This window comes from Rattus norvegicus, chromosome 4 (genome assembly GCF_021556685.1).
Source record: "Rattus norvegicus strain SHRSP/BbbUtx chromosome 4, alternate assembly SHRSP_T2T, whole genome shotgun sequence".
NCBI lineage: Eukaryota > Metazoa > Chordata > Mammalia > Rodentia > Muridae > Rattus > Rattus norvegicus.
Window position 1 is genome coordinate 157260475 of NC_141537.1, and position 21062 is coordinate 157281536.

Sequence of the window (21062 nt, forward strand, 5' to 3'; positions counted from 1 at the left end):
GGGTCATGAGAGGTGAAGAGAGTTCCCTATGCATTAGAGAGGAAAGGGACAGAAAAGTCAGGCATTGCAAATAAAGGAGAGGACAGTAAGACAAAAAGCACACTCATATACTAACCAACTGACCACTTAGTCTTCCCCTCTTCCTCTCATCTGAGCTCCTTTCAGAGTGACTGCACCATTTGCACCCCACCAAGAGTGAATGAGGGCTTCCTTTTTCCATATTTTCTCTAGCACTTGTCAGATATTTTGTGGCCCTTAGCCATCCTGATTCGGATGAGATGAAATCTGGGTTGTTTTAACTTGCATTTCCCTAATTTCTAGCATACAAACAATATTAAAAGGTATGTCTTAACTTTTTATTGTTTTGAAATCATTGTTCAGGTCCACAACACACTTTTTAAGTTAAGCTGTTTGTTTACTCCACTCTTGGTTTTTTGAGTCCTTTATATAGTTGGGATATCTATCCTCTATCAGATACATAGCTAGGAAACATTTTTCTCCCACTCTCTGGGCTTCCACTTCACTCAATTGATTGCCCCCTAGTTGTGCAAAAGCATTTCAGTTTTTTAAAGTCTCCATTTGTCAAGTATGTACCTTAAATTCTAAGTGAATGGATCTCCTTCAGAGAGCCCTTTCCTACACATACATTTTGTAGGGTTGCTGCCTATGTTTCCTCCACTACCAGTTTTGAGTTTCATGCTGAGGGTATTGATCCATTTGGTGTTGATTTTTGTGCAGGGTCATAGATATAGGTTGACTTCCATTCTTCTATATGTGAACATTCTTTTTTCCAAGCACCATTTGTTAAAGACACTATCTTTCCTCTGTCACCTCTGTCCTCTGGCATCTCTGTCAACTATCAGTTGGCTGTGGTTAATTGAGTGTGTTTGGGTCTTGTATTTTTTTCCATTGATCTATATGTCTATATTTTTGTGTTTCCCATGCCAGTTTATTACTCTACCTCTGTAATATAACTTGAAATCATGAAGCCTTATCTTTATTATCATTTATATTCTAAATACTAAAATGTATTATTATAACTGTTAACATAAAATGAAACATTATTCTGACTGGACTGTATTAATTTAACTCATACTGGTTTGAAAGGAAATTGAAATGTCTTCACAAGTTTCTAAAAGCAGCAGAACCTGAGGCACTGTGAGGACTCTAGACAGTGGAATAATAGGGAAACTAGCCCTGTAGCTGTTAAGGTGATGGGTGTAGAATGTAAAATACTAGAAAATATATCTTGAAGGTAAATATAAAGACCGAGGTCGGGTTACAGGTTGTGGCGATCACAGGGATGGAACTATAGAAATGCAGCTCTGTGTGTGTATGAATTAAAAAATAGGGAGAGATTCTCCATGCTTAGAAGTCAATAGGGAATACTTAGGCGAAGCCCTAACTAAATTTGCATGTATAATTGTTCTTGAAAAAAAAAAGCAGAGTACAGAACCTCAATCGCCAGCTTTAAATCTACATTCTTGCCAGTCCAAACTCAAGTCAATGCTATGATTCTTGGGTAATAAACTTTCTGTTTCTAACCCAAGAGTTTGTACTTACACCTATTTCCATTTTTATATAAATTGAAAACCTATTAAAATATTGGGTCAATCCTACAGATCTTAAGAAATAAAAAAGATGGCAAGAGTATCTCCTACGACAATGTAGACATCATTCAACTCTTTTCTGCAGTGATTTTCATTGTAGCCACGAGATCTGTTACCTAGGATCGCATTACGGATATTCATTCCTTCTGTGGGAAACAGTAGATCTGTAAGCATTGACTAACCTTCCAATTTCAACCCAGGAAATATGCTTCATAGTTCCTTCCAATTCCAACTGCTCCAGATGAGGTTTCACCTTGTTGAAAAGATGTTTCTTAGTCTCCTCCAAAATGAGTGATTCAGGGCATCATTTCCAGTGTAACCATAATAGTGTCTAACAGTCAGGAAGAAACTGAAGATTAAGCTACATTTACACTGTACCATTGTGTCTCATTGTGTATTCATTTCTTCCATTGTAACTTCATAGAACCTACTGTGGAACTGAATACTTCACCTATGTGGGAAAAGATTGAAATCATGGCCTTGATAGCAAATGAAAATCCCCTACCTAAAGAGCCACCACGTAAAGATCCACCACGTAAAGATCCAGAACCTAAAGATACAGTTGTTGAGACCATTAGGAATTATTTTCCTGAAACTTGGGTCTGGGATTTAGTCACAGTAAAGTAAGTGATTTCCATTTGTATGCTTTGGGTTTCATATAAAATTTTTCTTTATTTTCTTGTATTTCACTAATTAATTGATTTTTATCATAAGCAAAGAAATTAGTCATTTACAAAACCATAGCATATCAACGCAACAATTATAAAGTACATGTATTTCTATCATTCCCAGAAAATGCACATAAAATGTGTCATGTACCTTTCTGATAGTTAAAACCATTCAGGATCATCATGTTGAAAAGTAGGTGAGGCCATCTTACATGGGGCAGACCATGGGACTGCTGCATGGAGCAGACCATATACATCATAAAACTGTTGAATATTTTGAACATGGGAATTCAGAGAAAACCTCAAATCTATGTTCAGCTTTCCACTAACATATGAACTTGGAGATGTTGTGGGGCTACGACTTGAGTTGGAGAAACAAGATTTCATTCTTCCATCTGGAGCCGCATTTACCCTGTTCACTTCCTACCACTCCTTTGAATGGCTCATGGGATGCTGCCTTGTCACACTCAGTTATCACCTCAGAGAGAACTAACTCATGTGTTCCCTCTCTCTGTGCTTCACTCTTCCGTTCTCCCAGCTCCTCAGGAGTGACTGAAGTGGAAATGACAGTCCCTGACACCATCACTGAGTGGAAGGCTGGAGCCCTCTGCCTGTCTAATGACACTGGTCTTGGCCTCTCTTCTGTGGCAACTCTCCAAGCCTTCCAGCCCTTCTTTGTGGAGCTCACAATGCCCTACTCTGTGATCCGTGGAGAAGCCTTCACGCTCAAGGCCACAGTGATGAACTACCTCCCTACAAGCTTGCCGGTAAACGCCTTTCCGAACTAAGGGTGACCAGAGGGGAAGAGAGCAATTAATGTGTGTAGATTATAACTAAGACTTAAATGAAAAGGAGAGAGAAAGGAAGGAAAAGATTGTATTGGACCAGTCAGCAAGTGGTTCTAAATGCTTAAACAATTTCCAGAGTCTAGCTACATATACACAGCAAAGGGTTGTTCAGTAATATGGACACTACATAAAATTAGGTGATTTGGCCAGTATTTAACCAGCATGTACTGTACTGACAGAGATAGGATATTCCAAGTAGCCTCTGTATACCATCAAAGGACATGGTTCACATAGATATATGAGGTTGTTGTCAGTGGATTTTGCTTTTGTTCCAGGTACGTATACACTTAAAAATAGTAGTTAAAAATTTAGTACAGTAAATGTAGTACTGCCATCAAAATAAGACACATATAAATTGACACATATGTAATTATCTCCTCAATGGTTTGTGTAGATAATACATAGATGACAGCTGAATAAAGTTCTAGACATGTATCTGCAGATGAAATCTAGGCAAGCCTTCTGTGTAACTTACAGGATATTTTAGGCATGTCCTCTATCACCTCCTAGACTCTTTTGCCTACATATCCCCATGCATGCTATTTGACCTTCTATGGCAACATTGGTTTTCATTTATTTAGTTTGCTATTTCTTTCCCTGTGGGGCCACAGATGACAGTGCAGCTGGAAGCTTCTCCTGATTTCACAGCTGTCCCAGTGGGAAATGACCAAGATTCTTACTGCCTTGGTGCCAATGGGAGGCACACCTCATCCTGGTTGGTAACTCCCAAATCTTTAGGTGAGTGAACATTTTGTAAGTGGACTCTACCCAGAAGAGGTGAAGGTAGCAAGGTTCTTTCAGTTACTTTCTTCATACTGGGTTCCCAAGAGGAAGCTCTCAGTCATTGCTACTTCTGGCCAATGCTTGCCACCTTCTTCAATAAAAGACAAGCTATTGACTCACTCATAAAACTGAGGATACCCTGCAGATCTGTCTTTGGTGGATGCCAGGGTCCTGGAAGATCTGAGCTCAGCTCTCTGGACCATGTGTTTCAGGGAATGTGAATTTCTCTGTGTCTGTGGAAGCACAACAGTCCCCAGAGCCCTGTGGTTCCGAGGTGGCCACAGTGCCTGAAACTGGGAGAAAGGACACAGTCATCAAAGTCTTGATAGTTGAGGTGAGTAAACCTCCTCAGTCAGCAGTGTGCTTAGTCCAGAAACTGGAGCAATGTTGACTATATTTAGATGAAAAAGAAAAGATAATAACATAAGACACTGAGATAGTTCATAGCTGGGGACCCCATGCTTTTAAATCCATGTGTTCTGTCTTCTTTTCCCTACCTAGTCTTTTAACTGAAGCATGGGGTAGGGGGGATAATCTAAGCTTGTCTATCTTTCTAAAGCTAAACCTCTTTCTAATGATTATACCCTGCCCATTTTTTTTATTTATTGCGTTTAATATCTGAAATTTGCTTATAGTAGATCATATATACATGTACCTTTAAATGTGTATATACTTGATATCAGAATTTTAGTAGTTTTTATCTTTTTTTTTAATATTTATTTATTATATATGAGTACACTGTAGCTGTCTTCAGACACACCAGAAGAGGGCATCAAATCTCATTACAGATGGTTGTGAGCCACCATGTGGTTGCTGGGATTTGAACTCAGGACCTTTGGAAGAGCAGTCGGTGCTCTTAACCACTGAGCCATCTCTCCAGCCCAGTTTTTATCTTTTTTTCTGGTCACTTATTTCTTTTTTTTTATTAACTTGAGTATTTCTTATATACATTTCGAGTGTTATTCCCTTTCCCGGTTTCCGGGGAAACATCCCCCCCCTCCTCCCCTTCCTTATGGGCCATTTTTCTTTATTATCTTTCCCTATTACCCTTGTTTTGACCTGGCATGCCCAAATTCTCACATGCTGAAACCATTCTAGCCCATGACCTCACAAGGAAATCTGTCACTCAAAAAATTAAGAAAAAAAAAACATAAAACTGCCTCCTGTGTTTGCACACTCAGTGTTTGCACACACTGTGATTTCTCATGTCATGTGATTTCCTATCCTTTTGTCCAAGCCTGAAGGAATCAAGAAAGAGCATACCTTCAGCTCACTTCTCTGCGCATCAGGTGAGAATCTTTCAAAACAAAAATGAAATAATAACTTAAGTTGCCTACTTAGAGATCTTGCAATATTCCTATAAGATAACCAGGATACTACAAACCTTATAGCCCCCAAAAAACTAACAAAACTGAGTCTTATAAATTAAGATCATCACTTACTCAATGCAGCTCTCAAGAGTATTATTTATGCAGAACCTCACACTGTGGCCCTTTTTATTTTTAGAATACAGAAACCTCTTCTTCAATCTCAATACTCAGCAAGTTATAGATAGAAAGTGAGTAAGAAGAGGTCACAATTAAAATTTTATTTTAAAAAAGGTAGGAATGGGAATATAGAGAATACCCCGAGAAACATATTTGTTTTTGTTAGATCATAAATAAAAACAAAGATTTATATGACTGAAAAATTTCGTACGTAAGCCAAGCTAAATTATGATGTGTAATTAGCATATCATTGTTCTCTAGTAGTTGTTTTTATACCTTGCTCTTTTATCCTTGTTCCCCACTGGAAGACAACGATTGCAAAGGAACTATAGCAACACTTGGTACAAGAGGAAACTCACTATCCCCTATGAGGGACAAACATAAGGTCAGGTACTGTCCACTCATAATAGTGGCTCTACAACCAGCACCTGTGTTAGCCAGTGCTTGTAGTGTCTACCCAAAACATATTTGTCAATAGAATAAAAAAAAGCCCTATTTTTTCCACTGGTCAATTGTGCTTCCCCTCCCAATTACTGATTACAATGTAGTCTACCCATCATCCCTGCCTTAGAAAGCCATCATGACAGCTGCATGGGAGGGAACAGAAAGCCTCCCAAGCTGCTCAGGGAACAAGGAAGAACAAAAGCTGGCTCAGGATTTCTCCACTCATTTATTGTGACATATTGGATGTTTCTTCACATTGCTTTGTTGTAGGATTCCGTCATTGTGATAAAACACAAGGACCCAAAGAAAATTGGAGTGTTGATCAGCTTACATGATCACTGTCCATCACAAAGTGAAGGCAGGCAGGGATCTGGAAGCAGGAACTGAAGCAGAAGCTATGGAGGGATGCAACTGCCTAGCTTGCTCTGCTCTGGCTCAGTTTGCTTTCTTAATACAGCACAGATGGTGCACACTGGACCAGGACTTCTCACATGTATTATTTATTGAAAGAAAAAAGAGCTTCAAGACGGGCTTACAGCCCAGTGTCATGGAGGATTTTCACAATTGAGGTTCCCCAGTCCAAGAAAACACAACTTACGACAAAGTTCACACACACACACACAAACACACACACACAAACACACACACACACACACACAGAGCGAGAGAGAGAGAGAGAGAGAGAGAGAGAGAGAGAGAGAGACATGAGGGAGAGAGAGAAAATGAGGGAGAGAGGAAGGAGAGAGAGAGAGAGAGAGAGAGAGAGAGAGAGAGAGAGAGAAGCAGGATGTTCCTAAACCAAAATTCAATAAATAACACATTTTCATGTGTCTATTTAAATAACTAATTAGGGTTTTGACAGAAGTAGAGGAACAGGTCACAGAGCCTCAGACGTTCCGTTTTGGACAGATGCTGCGCTTCAAAACAATAGGTGATAAAGGGGAAGAGGGTGGGGTTTGACAAGCCAGTGGTACCAGGGAATGTCGATTTCTGATATTTAATCTCAAAATCATTTTTCTAGGGAGACAAGAACTCAAAGCTTAGGGCACAGTTTTGAAGCCACTGATCTTAGGGCACTTTAGATATGCAGAGAACAGAGAAGATCATCTACCTGTCTGTTTTGCTTATTAAGATGCTGAGCTATCAGAAACATTGTCTCTGTTGCTTCCACCAAGAGTAGTGAAAGATTCAGCCAGAGCACATTTCTCTGTGATGGGTGAGTCAATCCATCTCTGAAGGACTTGGAACAATCTTCACTACCACTGCCCTGCCCCCACCATGATTTCAAATATAGCTTTCAAACTACTACCCTTGATCTCTTTCACAACCTTCTTCTGACTTTATCCCCTCAATATCCCCTGGGATCCAAAACATGTCACCCATAAAACGCCTTCACATCACTGAGAAGTGATTCTAATAAAGATGTTATTTGGTTCTTAAAGATAATGGCTATTCTGATGTCTGACCCTCTCAATTCCAGGTGATATCTTGAGTTCAGCCATAAAAAATACACAAAATCTTATCCAAATGCCCTATGGCTGTGGGGAGCAGAACATGGTCCTTTTTGCTCCAAACATCTATGTTCTGAAATATCTGAATGAAACCCAACAGCTGACAGAGAATATCAAGTCCAAGGCCCTTGGCTACCTCAGAGCTGGTCAGTAAGTCTCAGAAACTCTGCCTTGTTCTTGTAAACATTCTCTCTAGAAATGTCTAGAAATGGGCTTAGCACTGGATGGGAGAGCTGAGCAGTGTTCTTGGTCAGTTCTATAAGCCAGGGTACATGAGAGTCTTTCTTACCTCAGATTTATAGCCTGCCAGTCTCTACTGTAATCATTTCCTTAGAACACACCCAAAGCCTTCTCTTCCAGGTTATCAGAGAGAGCTGAACTACAAACACAAGGATGGCTCCTACAGTGCCTTTGGGGATCACAATGGCCAGGGTCAAGGAAACACTTGGTAAGAGGAGTCCACTGTGTACCTGGCCTTGTTCAACTCTTGTTCCTCACAGCCGCTCTACATGCATCTAATTTCATGGAAGTCTAGGGGATGCCTGGGCCTGAGAGGAACATGTTTGTGGTAGCACAAATCATTAATTGCAGAAGTAAGATTCCCTTGAGCCTTTGAATCTGCACCATGTGCTTTAGTGGGTTTGGTAAGCCGAATTTTTCATTTCTCTCCAAAATTGTTCATCAATAAGTGCCTGGCTACATTTTACTGAACATTCAAAGATGTTCATACCTCAGACTTAAAAACCTCTTGCCAGTCTTCATGCAACCTTGCATTGCTTAAGAATGTATTATTGACGGCTAGAGAGGTGGCTCAGCGGTTAAGAGCACTGACTGCTCTACCAGAAGCCCTGAGTTCAATTCCCAATAACCACATGGTGGCTCACAACCATCTGTAATGGGATCTGATGCCCTCTTCTGGTGCATCTGAAGAAAGCAACAGTTCTTCACATAAAATACTAAATATTTTTTTAAAAAAAATTACTCACAAACCACAAAGCAAAACAGAACAAAAGGACTGTGTTAATGAGATAAAACATACAGACAACCAACCAACAGGTGACAAAGGAAAAAGAGACTGGCACAAACTGGACATAAATCAAGAAAAGGGACCTAATTTTTTGAGGCACAAAACATATGGCTTTGGCTTTTAGGAAAGGAGATTCCTCCTTCTAAAAAAGGAAATATAGGAAGTGAGGGGAAGCCTAGGATAAGCATGCAGATGTGTTAGAGAAACACCAGAGGGCGCAATATAGGAGCAACAAGAGAGGAAGCAGGAAGCACCTGAAACCACACCTAGTGCATCTCCATCCAAGTGGACCATGGAACGTTTGACCACTTGGGAGTAGCCAGAGACACTGTCCAGCTGGTCTGCTCAGAGACACTTAGACTGATTGCTCATAAGTGTGAACCTGGCCCCTGGAAGCCCATGTGTGGTGATGCTGCCTCAGAACAAAGGCTTCATCTCCACGCTCTCCCTCCCCCATCAGGCTCACAGCCTTTGTGCTCAAATCTTTTGCCCAAGCTCGAGCCTTCATCTTCATCGACGAATCACACATCACCGATGCCTTCACCTGGCTCTCCAAGCAGCAGAAGGACACTGGCTGCTTCAGGAGCTCTGGATCCCTGTTCAACAATGCCATGAAGGTGATCTTTTCTGAAGTGCTTATAAGCATGGTGACCTAGGAACTCCTCAAGGTCAGGTCCTACTACTTACCATGGGGAGGAATAAGCCTCTAGGTTGGGATGTACTTTTTCATAATGGGGATGTGAATGGGAACTTCCATTGAATACTTGGATTGGCCATGAGAGGAGAAGACATCTTGCTTCCTGTATTTTCTGCTGATTACTCTCCTTTGTTGTTGGCAGGGGGGAGTCGATGATGAAATCACCCTCTCTGCCTATATAACCATGGCCCTTCTGGAAAGTTCACTCCCAGACGCGGTAGGTGCCACATTGCTTTCCAGCATCCAAAGTGGTACAAAGCCTGTGACTTCCTATCCTTTCTAAAGCCAAGAGGAAGCTTTCCTTTTTTTTTTTTTTGTTCTTTTTTTTCGGAGCTGGGCTTTCCTTTTTTACAATGCTTTGCACTTGTCAGATTTTGTTAATAATCACCTACTTGCTCAACAAAATCCTGGATATGTTCCAAAAAAATCAACTTGAAATCACAGCCTCTGATGCTGTCCCTGTGCGTCTGTATCTTATATAGAACATAGTTTATAAAAAGGAATGGTTCACAAAAGGTAGCAGAGAAGTAGGCAGATAATCAATGACAGAAAGAAGATAGGGAAGGAGGAATGGAAGAAGGAAAGGAGGAAAGGGAGGACGAAAGGAAGGGATGGAAAGAGAAGGAAGGAGAAAGAGAGGGAGGAAGAAGGGGAGGGAGGGAGAGGGAAGGAGAAAGAGGGAGAAAGAATGGGGAGGATGGAGGGAGGGAAGAAAAGGGAGGGAGGAAATGGAAGGAGGACAGAGAGGGAGAGGCAGACAGAGAGAGAGACAGAGAGGAGCAAATAAGGGAAGAAGGGAAGGAAAAAGGAAGGGAGAGAGATGCATGGAGGAAGAAGGGGGAGGGTAAAGGGAGGGAGGGACAGAGAAAGAGTGGGGAGGTGGAAGGGAAGGAGGAGAATGAATGGGAGGGGATGGGAGGAGAGGGGAAGGAACATTGATTTGAAAATTGTAAACACAGTAGCCTCCATATTTGTCCCAGATCTGCTAGGACCCTTTGTTTCCAAATAGCTCAGTTTTTCTTTTTCTGCCAACAGGATCCTGTTGTCTCCAAAGCCCTGGGCTGCCTAGAGGCATCTTGGGAGACCATAGAGCAAGGAAGAAATGGCAGCTTTGTGTACACAAAGGCACTGATGGCCTATGCTTTCACTCTTGCGGGAAACCAGGAGAAAAGAAACGAAATCCTGAAATCCCTTGATAAGGAAGCTATAAAGGAAGGTAGGAATGTGTGTTCTCAAGTTTGTCTCCATCCAGCCCCCATGAAAGAAAACAGGAGAGCACATGGAGAATGGATACAGCATTACATTTTAGTCCCAGCTCTATGGCACACTGAGGTTTCTCCTTGGACTTCCCCATTACCAAATGACTTTTCCTTCACTACAAAAGCCTTCTGTTCGGCATCTGCTCATAGTGTGACCAAAACCAACAAATATAATATCACAGTAGAATGCACAGAGGTCTACCTGTCTTACTAAGGTGAAGGTAGTTAAGCTTAGCTTTTTTCCTTTTGTGAAAAGAAATTTATTTTTATAATGTTTTAGAACTAAAGAAGGCCAAAGTTTCTAAATTGTTCCTAAGACCAAGAAGGAAAGTCACTCTTTAGGAAAATCTTTCACTGCTTCTCAGTGAATTATGATAGAACTGCCATATTTACATGGATCCTTGACAGTTTAAAAGAGTATCTGAAAAATAAGGATTTTTTAAAACTTTTTAATTAGATATATTTCTTTTTTTTTTTAGATTTTTTTTATTAACTTGAGTATTTCCTATATACATTTCGAGTGTTATTCCCTTTCCCGGTTTCCGGGCAAACATCCCCCTAACCCTTCCCCCTCCCCTTCTTTATGGGTGTTTCCCTCCCCATCCTCCCCCCATTGCCGCCCTCCCCCCAACAATCACGTTCACTGGGGGTTCAGTCTTAGCAGGACAAAGGGCTTCCCCTTCCACTGGTGATCTTACTAGAATACTCATTGCTACCTATGAGGTCAGAGTCCAGGGTCAGTCCATGTATAGTCCTTAGGCAGTGGCTTAGTCCCTGAAAGCTCTGGTTGCTTGGCATTGTTGTTCATAAGGGGTCTCGAGCTCCTTCAAGCTTGAGTTCTTTCTCTGATTCTTTCAACTGGAGTCCTATTCTCAGTTCAGTGGTTTGCTGCTGGCATTCGCCTCTGTATTTGCTGTATTCTGGCTGTGTCTCTCAGGAGCGATCTACATCCGGCTCCTGTCGGTCTGCACTTCTTTGCTTCATCCATCTTGTCTAATTGGGTGGCTGTATATGTATGGGCCACATGTGGGGCAGGCTCTGAATGGGTGTTCCTTCTGTCTCTGTTTTAATCTTTGCCTCTCTATTCCCTGCCAAGGGTATTCTTGTTCCCCTTTTAAAGAAGGAGTGAAGCATTCACATTTTGATCATCCTTCTTGAGTTTCATGTGTTCTAAGCATCTTTAAAAGGGGAACAAGAATGAGTGCATACCATGTGTGTTTTTCTGTGATTGGGTTACCTCACTCAGGATGATATTTTCCAGTTCCAACCATTTGCCTACGAATTTCATAAAGTCATTGTTTTTGATAGCAGAATAATATTCCATTGTGTAGATGTACCACATTTTCTGTATCCATTCCTCTGTTGAAGGGCATCTGGGTTCTTTCCAGCTTCTAGGGGTACTATTCTTAATTCGGCAGTTTGCTGATAGCATTGACTCTATTGTCTTTATTGGACATCCTCTGGATGTATCTCTCAGGAGAAATCTATATCCAGTCCCGTTCAGCAAGCATTTTCTGACTTCATCAATCTTATCTAGTTTTGGTGGCTGTGTGTGGGTCAGGCTCTGAATGGCCTTTCCTTGAGTTGCTGCTCTAAACTTTGCTTCCATATACCCTCCTATGGATTTTTTTTACCCCTTTTAAGAAGGAGTGGGAGCATCTGTATTTTGGTCATCCGTTTTCTTGCGCTTTCTGTGGTCTGTGGATTGCATCTTGGGTAATTTGAGGATTTTGGCTAATATCCACTTATCAATAAGTGCACACCAAGTGTGTTTTTCTGTGCTTGAGTAACCTCACTCAGGATGATATTTTCTAGTTCATTCCATTTGCCTATGAATTTCATGAAGTCATTGTGTTTGATAGCTAAGTAGTAATCCATTGTGTAGATGTAGTACATCTTTTGAATCCATTCCTCTGTCGAAGGGCATCTGGGTTCTTTCCAACTTCTGGCTATTGTAAATAAGGCTGCTAAGAACTCAGTGGAGCATGTATCTTTGTTGAATGTTGGAGCATCGTTTAGGTATGTGCCCAAGAGAGGTATAGCTGGATCCTCAGGTAGTGGAATGTCCAATTTTCTGAGGAACCTCCAGACTGATTTCCAGAGTGGTTCTACCAGTTTGCAATTCCATCAACAATGTAGGAGTGTTCCTCTTTCTCCATATCCTCGCCAGCATTTGCTGTCACAAGTTTTATCTTAGCTATCCTGACTGGTGTGAGGTGGAATCTCAGTGTTGCATTTCCCTAATGACTAAGGATATTGAACATTTCTTTAGGTTCTTTTTGGCCATTCATTAATCCTCAGCTGAGAATATTTAGTTTAGCTCTGTACCCCATTTTAATAGGGTTATTTGACTCTCTGGAGGCTAACTTCTTGAGTTCTGTGTATATTTTGGATATTAGCCCTCTATCAGATGTAGGATTGGTAAAGATCTTCTCCCAATCTGTTGCTTGCCATTTTGTCCTAATGACAGTGTCTTTTACTTTACAAAAGTTTTGCAGTTTTATGAGGTCCCATTTGTCGATTCTTGATCTTAGAGCATAAGCCATTGGTGTTTTGTTCGGGAAATTTTCTCCAGTGCCCATGTGTTCGAGACTCTTTCCCACTTTTTCTTCTACTAGTTTGAGTGTATCTGGTTTGATATGGAGGTCCTTGATTCACTTGGACTTAAGTTTTGTACATGGTGATAAGAGTGGATCGATTTGCATTCTTCTACATGCTGACTTCCAGTTGAACCATCACCATTTGCTGAAAATGCTATCTTTCTTCCATTGGATGGTTTTAGAGCCTTTGTCAAAGATTGAGTGACTATAGGTGTGTGGGTTCATTTCTGGGTCTTCAATTCTGTTCCACTGATCTGCCTGTCCCTGTACCAATCCCATACAGTTTATATGACTGTTGCTCTGTAATATAGCTTGAAGTCAGGGATGGTGATTCCCTCAGGAGTTCTATTGTTGAGTAAAGTTTTTGCTACCCTGCACTTTCTTTTATTCCAAATGAATTTGCAAATTGTTCTATCTCTATAAAGAATTGAGTAGGAATTTTGGTGGGGATTGCATTGAATCTGTAGATTGTTTTTGGCAGAATGGCCATCTTCCAATATTACTCCTGCCAATCCATGAGAATGGAAGATTCTTCCATCTTCTGAGATCTTCCTCAATTTCTTTCTTTAGAGACTTGAAGTTCTTGTCATACAGATCTTTCACTTGCTTGGTTAAAGTCATACCAAGATATTTTATATAATTTGGGACTATTGTGAAGGGTGTCATTTCCTTAATTTCTTTCTCAGACTGTTACCCCTTTGAGTAGAGGAAGGCTTCTGATTTGTTTGAGTTAATTTTATACCCCAAGATTTTGCTGAAGCTGTTTTTCAGGTTAAGAAGTTCTCTGGTGTAACTTTTGGGGGTCACTTAAGTACAGTATCATATCATCTGCAAATAGTGATATTTTGATTTCTTCCCTTCCAATTTGTACCCTTTGACGTCCTTTGGCTGTCTCATTGCTCTGGCTAGGACTTTGAGTACTATATTGAATAAGTAGAGAAAGAGTGGGCAGCATTGTCTAGTCCCTGATTTTAGTGGGATTGCTTCAAGTTTCTCTCTATTTACTTTGATGTTACCTACTGGTTTGCTGTATATTGCTTTTACTATGTTTAGGTATGGGCCTTGAATTCCTGATCTTTCCTGGACTTTTATCATGAAGGGGTGTTGAATTTTGTCAAATGCTTTCTCAGCATCTAATGAGGTGATCACGTGGTTCTTATCTTTGACTTTGTTTATATAGTGGATTACATTCATTGATTTTTATATATTAAAACATCCCTGCATCCCTGGTATGAAGCCTACTTGATCATGATGGAAGATCATTTTGATGTGTTCTTGTATTTGGTTTGCAAGAAATTTATTGAGTATTTTTGCATCAATATTCATGAGGGAAATTGGTCTGAAGTTCTATTTCTTTGTTGGGTCTTTGTGTAGTTTCAGTATAAGAGTAATTGTGGCTTCATAGAAGGAATTTGGTAGTGCCCCATCTGTTTCTGTTTTATGAAATAGTTTCGACAGTATTGGTATGAGGTCTTCTATGAAGGTCTGATAGAATTCTTCACTGAACCCATTTGGACCTGGGCTCTTTTTGGTTGGGAGACTTTTAATAATTGCTTCTATTTCTTTAGAAGTTATGGAGTTGTTTAGATGGTTTATTTGTTCCTGATTTAACTTTGATACCTCGTATCTGTCTAGACAATTGTCCACTTCCTCCAGATTTTCCAATTTTGTTGAATATAGGCTTTTGTAGTAGGATCTGATGATTTTTTTTAATTTCTTCAGATTCTGTTGTTATGTCTCCCTTTTCATCTCTGATTTTATTAATTTGGATACACTTTCTGTGACCTCTGGTTAGTCTGGCTAAGGGTTGATCCATCTTGTTGATTTTCTCAAAGAACCAACTCCTGGTTTTGCTGATTCTTTGTATAGTCCTTTTCCTTTCTACTTGGTGGATTTTACCTCTGAGATTGTTTGTTTCCTGCCTTCTACTCCTCTTGGGTTTATTTATTTCTTTTTGTTCTAGAGCTTTTAGGTATGCTGTCAAGCTCCTAAGATATGCTCTGTCCTCTTTCTTTTTGCAGGCACTCAGAGCTATGAGTTTTCCTCTTAGTACCACTTTCATTGTGTACCGTAAGTTTGAGAATGTTGTGTATTCATTTTTGTTAAATTTTAAGAAGTCTTTAATTTCTTTCTTTATTTCTTCCTTGACCCAGTTGTCATTAAGTAGAACATTGTTCAACTCCCATGTATATGTGGGCTTTCTGTCATTATTGCCTTATTGAAGACCAGTCTTAGATCGTGGTGATCTGATAGGATGCATGGGATTATTTCTATCTTCCTGTATCTGTTGAGGCCTGTTATGTGACCAATTACATGGTCAATTTTGTGGAAGATTCCATGAGGTGCTGAGAATAGGGTATATCCTTTTGTTTTAGGATGGAATGTTCTATAAATATCTGTAAAATCCATTGGGTTCATAACTTCTAGTAGTTTCTCTATGTCTCTGTTTAATTTCTGTTTCCATGGTCTGTCCAGTGATGAGAGTGGGGTGTTGAAATTCTCTACTATTATTGTATGATGTGCAATGTGTTCTTTGAGCTTTAGTAAGGTTTCTTTTATGAATATAGGTGCCCTTGCATTTGGTGCATTGATATTTAGGATAGAGTTCATCTTGGTGGATTTTTCCTTTGATGAATATGAAGTGTCCTTCCTTATCTTTTTTTAATGACTTTTGGCTGAAAGTCAATTTTATTTGATATTAGAATGGCAAATCCAGCTTCTTTCTTCAGACCATTTGCTTGGAAAGCTGTTTTCCAGCCATTTACTCTGAGATAGTGTCTGTTTGTGTCAATGAGGTGTGTCTCCTGCATGCAGCAAAATGCTGGTTCCTCTTTACGTATCCACTCTGTTAGTCTATGTCTTTTTATTGGGGAATTGAGTCCATTGATGTTGAGAGATACTAAGGAATAGTGATTGTCACTTTCTGTTATTTTCATTGTTAGAAGTGGAATTATGTTTGTTTGTCTTTCTTTTTGTTTCATTGCAAGGACATTCTGTTTCTGCTTTCTATATGGTGTAGTTTCTCTACTTGTGTTGGAGTTTTCATCTATTATCCTTTGTAAGGCTGGATTTGTAGAAAGATATTGTGTAAATTTGGTTTTGTCAAGGAATATCTTGGTTTCTCCATCTATTTTAATTGAAAGTTTTGCTGGATACAGAAACTTGAGCTAGCATTTGTGTTCTCTTACGGTCTATATGACATCTGTCCAGGATCTTCTGGTTTTCATAGTCTCTGGTGAGAAGTCTGGTGTAATTCTTATAGGTCTGACTTTACATGTCACTTGACCTTTTTCCCTTACTGCTTTTAATATTCTTTCTTTGTTTTGTGAATTTGGTGTTTTAACTATTATGTGACGGGAGGAATTTCTCTTCTGGTCCAATCTATTTGGAGTTCTGTAGGCTTCTTGTATGTTTATGGGCATCTCTTTCTTTAGGTTAGGGAAGTTTTCTTGAATAATTTTGTTGAATATATTTACTGGCCCTTTAAATTGCGAGTCTTTACTTTCTTCTACACCTATTATCCTTAGGTTTGAGCTTTTCATTGTGTCCTAGATTTCCTGTATCTTTTGGGCTTAGAGCTTTTTGCATTTCACATTATCTTTGACAGTTATGTCAATGTTTTTTATGGTATCTTCTGACGCTGACAGTCTCTCTTCTATCTCTTGTATTCCGTTGATGATGCTTGTATCTACAGTTCCTTGTCTCTTTCTCTGGTTTTCTATATCCAGGGTTGTCTCCCTTGGTGCTTTCTTCATTGTTTCTATTTCAATTTTCAATTCGTTCACCTGTTTGGTTGTATTTTCCTGTAATTCTTTCAGAGATTTTTGTGTTTCCTCTCTAAGGGCTTCTATTTATTTACTTGTGGTTTCTTGCATTTCTTTAAGGGAGTTTTTTATGTCTTTCTTAAACTCCTCCATCATTATCAAAAGAATGTGATTTTAAATCTAAATCTTGCTTCTCTGTTATGTTTAGATATCCAGTATTTTCTTTGGTGGGAGTACTGGGCTTTGATGTTGACAACTAGTCTTGGTTTCTGTTGCTTAGATTCCTGCGCTTGCCTCTAGCCATTGGGTTGTCTCTGGTGTTTGCTTGTCTTGCTGTTTCTGAGAGTGACTTGACCCTGGTGTAGGCCTCTGAGTCAATATTCCTGTAGAACTGTTTTCCAGTTTTCTTTCCAGCCTTTCCTGAGAATAGGGGCTCTGATTTCAGATATGTCAGTTCTCCTGGAGTCTGTCTTCCTTCTCTCGGCGTGGGCAGGAATCAAAGGGTCCTGCCCCTGATTTCTCATGTAGGTCCTTGTACCACACTGGCACAATTGGCACTATGCGATTCCCTCTTGGGTCTGGACTGTTGGCAGAGAGTACTCTCCACTTACTTCTCAGGACTATCCACATTTCTGAGGATCCAGCTCTCTCCCCCATGGGATTTGGGTGCAGGGAACTCTGGAATGGTATCAACTCACTTCTGGGCAGATTCAGAAACAGGAAGTACCCTGACCCAGAGGACTTCTGCCTCTGTGTATCCTGAATCTACCAGGCAGGTCACTTGGTAGCAGAAAAGTAGGTCTTACCTCTGCTCTCAGCTGTGTCAGCGCTCCTGGAGACTGTCTACCTTCTCTAGGTGTGGGCAGGAATCAAAGGGTCCTGCCCCTGATTGTTCCTATAGGTCCTTGCACTCCGAGGGCACAGTTGGCACTATGCGATTCCTTCTTGGGTCTGGACTGTTGGCAGGGGGAATTCTCTAACTTCTCAGGAGTATCCACACTTCTGAGTGTACAGCTCTCTCCCCCATGGAATTTGGGTGCAGGGAGCTGTTTGGCCAGTTCAGTTTGGTTCTGGGCACAGACCAGAACCACAGGTACTGGAGGCTGTCTGTTCCTATATCCCTGTGTCCAGGAGCACTGTGCAGATTCTCCTTGGACCAGTGATGTGAGCTAAGATGTACAGAGGTGGCAGTCTGTCGTGCAGCCTCAAAATGTCTGCACTCCTGTGGTGTCCACTCTCAAAGCTTAGCATTTCTCTCTGCTACATGTATTCCTATCCAGAGCAGCAAAGACTATGAAGAACACACAGAAGAAAGAGGTTTCAAGGTTCTGGTATTTCAACTGAAACTCCGAACCCATTGGGAAACTTTAATAAGTCATTTGGTTTGAATGGTGAACAAGTGACAGTTTGTTGGTTGTGAGGGAGTTAATGAGTAAAAGAGTCGTGTCGGCTATTGTCTCTTCAACAGCTCTGCTAGAGCTCTATTGAGGACTTAATTTAATTAATAACATACTATTTCTGTCCATGGTCTTTCTCAATCACAACCCATCTGCACCAACTGAACATTTTTACTGTAAATTAGTAAACCTGAGTGTATTGTGAGGAAAAACTTTAAAACCTTCTACAACCTTTTACTGGTCCTTCTTTCTAAATACTGTCATGCAATCATTCTCCATTCAGACTTTTAATTTTCTCTCTATTTTTACCCTAAGATAACTCCATCCACTGGGAAAGACCTCAGAAACCCATGAAATCAGAGCACTATCTGTACACACCCCAGGCTTCTTCTGTTGAAGTAGAGATGAGTGCCTATGTTGTCTTAGCTCGCCTCACTGCCCACCCAGCCCCATCCCCTGAGGACCTGGCTTTGTCAACGGGCACCATCAAGTGGCTCACAAAGCAGCAGAATTCCCATGGCGGCTTCTCCTCCACACAGGTCAGTGGTTTTCCTTCAGAATCTACATGGGGTTAGGGGATTTGAACAAGAGACACAGGAACCATAAAAAGGTGAAGAGAAGAGAACAAGGAAATGTTACTCTTAGATAGTTTGTGTCTGTAGGAAGAGAGGGATGATAAAATCTAGCAATAAATTGCCCTCGTTCCTGTTCCCAGCCACAGTTCTCTTGATACCAGGATTAGTTCTATGTTTCTATGTTTCTGAGAACTTCCTAACCCAGATCCAATCATTAATATAGAACAGTGGACAAAATCCTGGATTATCCAGAATCCTAGGCATAGTTCCCTCACCCTAGACATAGCTCCTTCACCCTAGAACAGCATACGGAGACCCAAGACGAAACCGACATGTCTGCTGCCCTACTGACCTTAGGTACAGCTGTTTCCCTTCTCCTGATAGGCCCTCCTAATCTTATGTGGGATAGATCACTCTCAGCAAGGATGTGGTTTTGTGGAGAGATGGACTTGATCACCATGGGAGTTGGGGACAAAGGAGAAAAACAATGAATGCTGGGAGGAAAATCTAATCTATTTCCTCTGGCTAGGGAGGATTTGCATATGACAGAATACTCTAAGGAGGAAGCCATTTTGGAGGTTTTTGACCCTCAAATGTTTCTATATTAAAGCCTGAAATAATGTTTAGAGCTCAAATAATTAGAGACAGAAGTTTCATGACAGTTTGTCACAGCTAGAGCAAACTTTGGGAAGAGCTCAAGGCCTTCCAAATGGATGCTATCCTGAACGTTTTCATTCACTCCTGCCAGGACACTGTGGTGGCCCTCGATGCTCTGTCCAAATACGGAGCAGCTACTTTTTCCAAAAGCCAGAAAACTCCTTCGGTGACCGTCCAATCTTCAGGGTCATTTTCCCAAAAGTTCCAAGTGGACAAGAGTAATCGCCTGTTACTGCAGCAGGTCTCATTACCAGACATTCCTGGGAACTATACCGTCAGTGTGTCAGGGGAAGGATGTGTGTATGCTCAGGTAAGATGCTGGGAAGTTGTGGGTATGTGGCTGTGAGCCTCCTTCCCCAAAATGGAAAGTCTGACTTTGCACACACTATGCTCAAATTGAGGAAAATTGATCCAAGGACTCAGTGAAAAGGAGGTGAAGTATTTCTGTTCACTACTTATCAGACTACGCTGAGATACAACCTGCCCTTGGAGAAGCAGCAGCCTGCGTTTGCTCTAAAGGTGAAGACCGTACCCCTGACTTGTAACAACCCCAAAGGCCAGAACAGCTTCCAGATCTCACTAGAAATCAGGTATGAGATAGGCATGTGTCTCTGTCTCTGTATGAGCATCTATCTCTGTCTTTTTCTCTCACCTACTATAGGACTATCTTCCTAACGCTCTTCATGGAACGCGTTCAAAGATACCTAGAGTGGGTCTCTTCATTAACATTTTTTGCCTGTAAAAATAAATGATTAAAAATACTGGACTTCAACAAAGTGAACAATGAGGAATTGTAAAATTATAATTTCTTATTAGTCTGATTTTAGGGTTCCTTTCTAGTCCACTCTCATAATAAAATAATACATCATTCTTTTCCAGGAGACTTTGACATGGATTGTTCTTCTTCACCAAGAAGGACTATACTTCCTGGGCTTTCAAAATTCCATTTTCTATAAGAAAAAAGATATTCAGTTCCTCTGAGGCTCATCAAAAGTTTCATAGGAAACATAACTAGTACTTGGGTCTAACTGTAGGAAGCAAAGGGATCTTGTGTAGAGATAATACACCCACTGTGTGACTTGCCATACATATGTGCATGTGTGTGTGTGTGTTTGTGTGTGTGTGTGTGTGTGCCTGCGCGCGCCCGCTTGCCCACATGCACTTGTCAGCACACGTGCATGTGACAAGTGACAAAATCAGCCCTCAGGTTCCATACATACTTGTTTTTTATACTAGGTCTCTTACTAGCTAAGCAGACTGCTGACTTACTAACATGGCTGGAGAATCCAGTCATTAATGCACTCTGCACATGATATTATTTTTTTATGCTCCTTTTTGTTTCTACTTGGTTGATTTCAGCTCTGAGTTTGATTATTTCCTGCCTTCTACTCCTCCTGGGTGTATTTGCTTCTTTTTGTTCTAGAGCTTTTAGGTGTGCTGTCAAGTTGGTGACATATGCTCTTTCCTGTTTCTTTTTGCAGGCACTCAGCGCTATGAGTTTTCCTCTTTTTTTTTTATTAACTTGAGTATTTCTTATATACATTTCGAGTGTTATTCCATTTCCTGGTTTCCGGGCAAACATCCCCCTCCCCCCTCCCCTTCCTTATGGGTGTTCCCCTCCCCATCCTCCCCCCATTGCCGCCCTCCCCCCAACAATCACGTTCACTGGGGGTTCAGTCTTAGCAGGCCCCAGGGCTTCCCCTTCCACTGGTGCTCTTACTAGGATATTCATTGC

General features: G+C 40.8%; 1 protein-coding gene across 3 annotated transcripts in view; it reads left to right on the forward strand.

Annotated features, from left to right (window-relative positions):
* The window catches only part of Mug2 (murinoglobulin 2), a 72842-nt gene that overhangs the window by 47829 nt on the left and 3951 nt on the right, over positions 1-21062 (forward strand). For all 3 annotated transcript variants that reach the window (XM_087658424.1, XM_087658423.1, NM_001395728.1), the window contains 14 exon segments: positions 2035-2233; positions 2817-3045; positions 3738-3864; positions 4122-4243; positions 5147-5198; positions 6973-7056; positions 7321-7497; positions 7712-7799; positions 8839-8995; positions 9218-9292; positions 10111-10291; positions 18411-18634; positions 19419-19637; positions 19790-19917. In XM_087658424.1, coding sequence (XP_087514550.1) covers positions 2035-2233; positions 2817-3045; positions 3738-3864; positions 4122-4243; positions 5147-5198; positions 6973-7056; positions 7321-7497; positions 7712-7799; positions 8839-8995; positions 9218-9292; positions 10111-10291; positions 18411-18634; positions 19419-19637; positions 19790-19917 — 2062 coding nt within the window.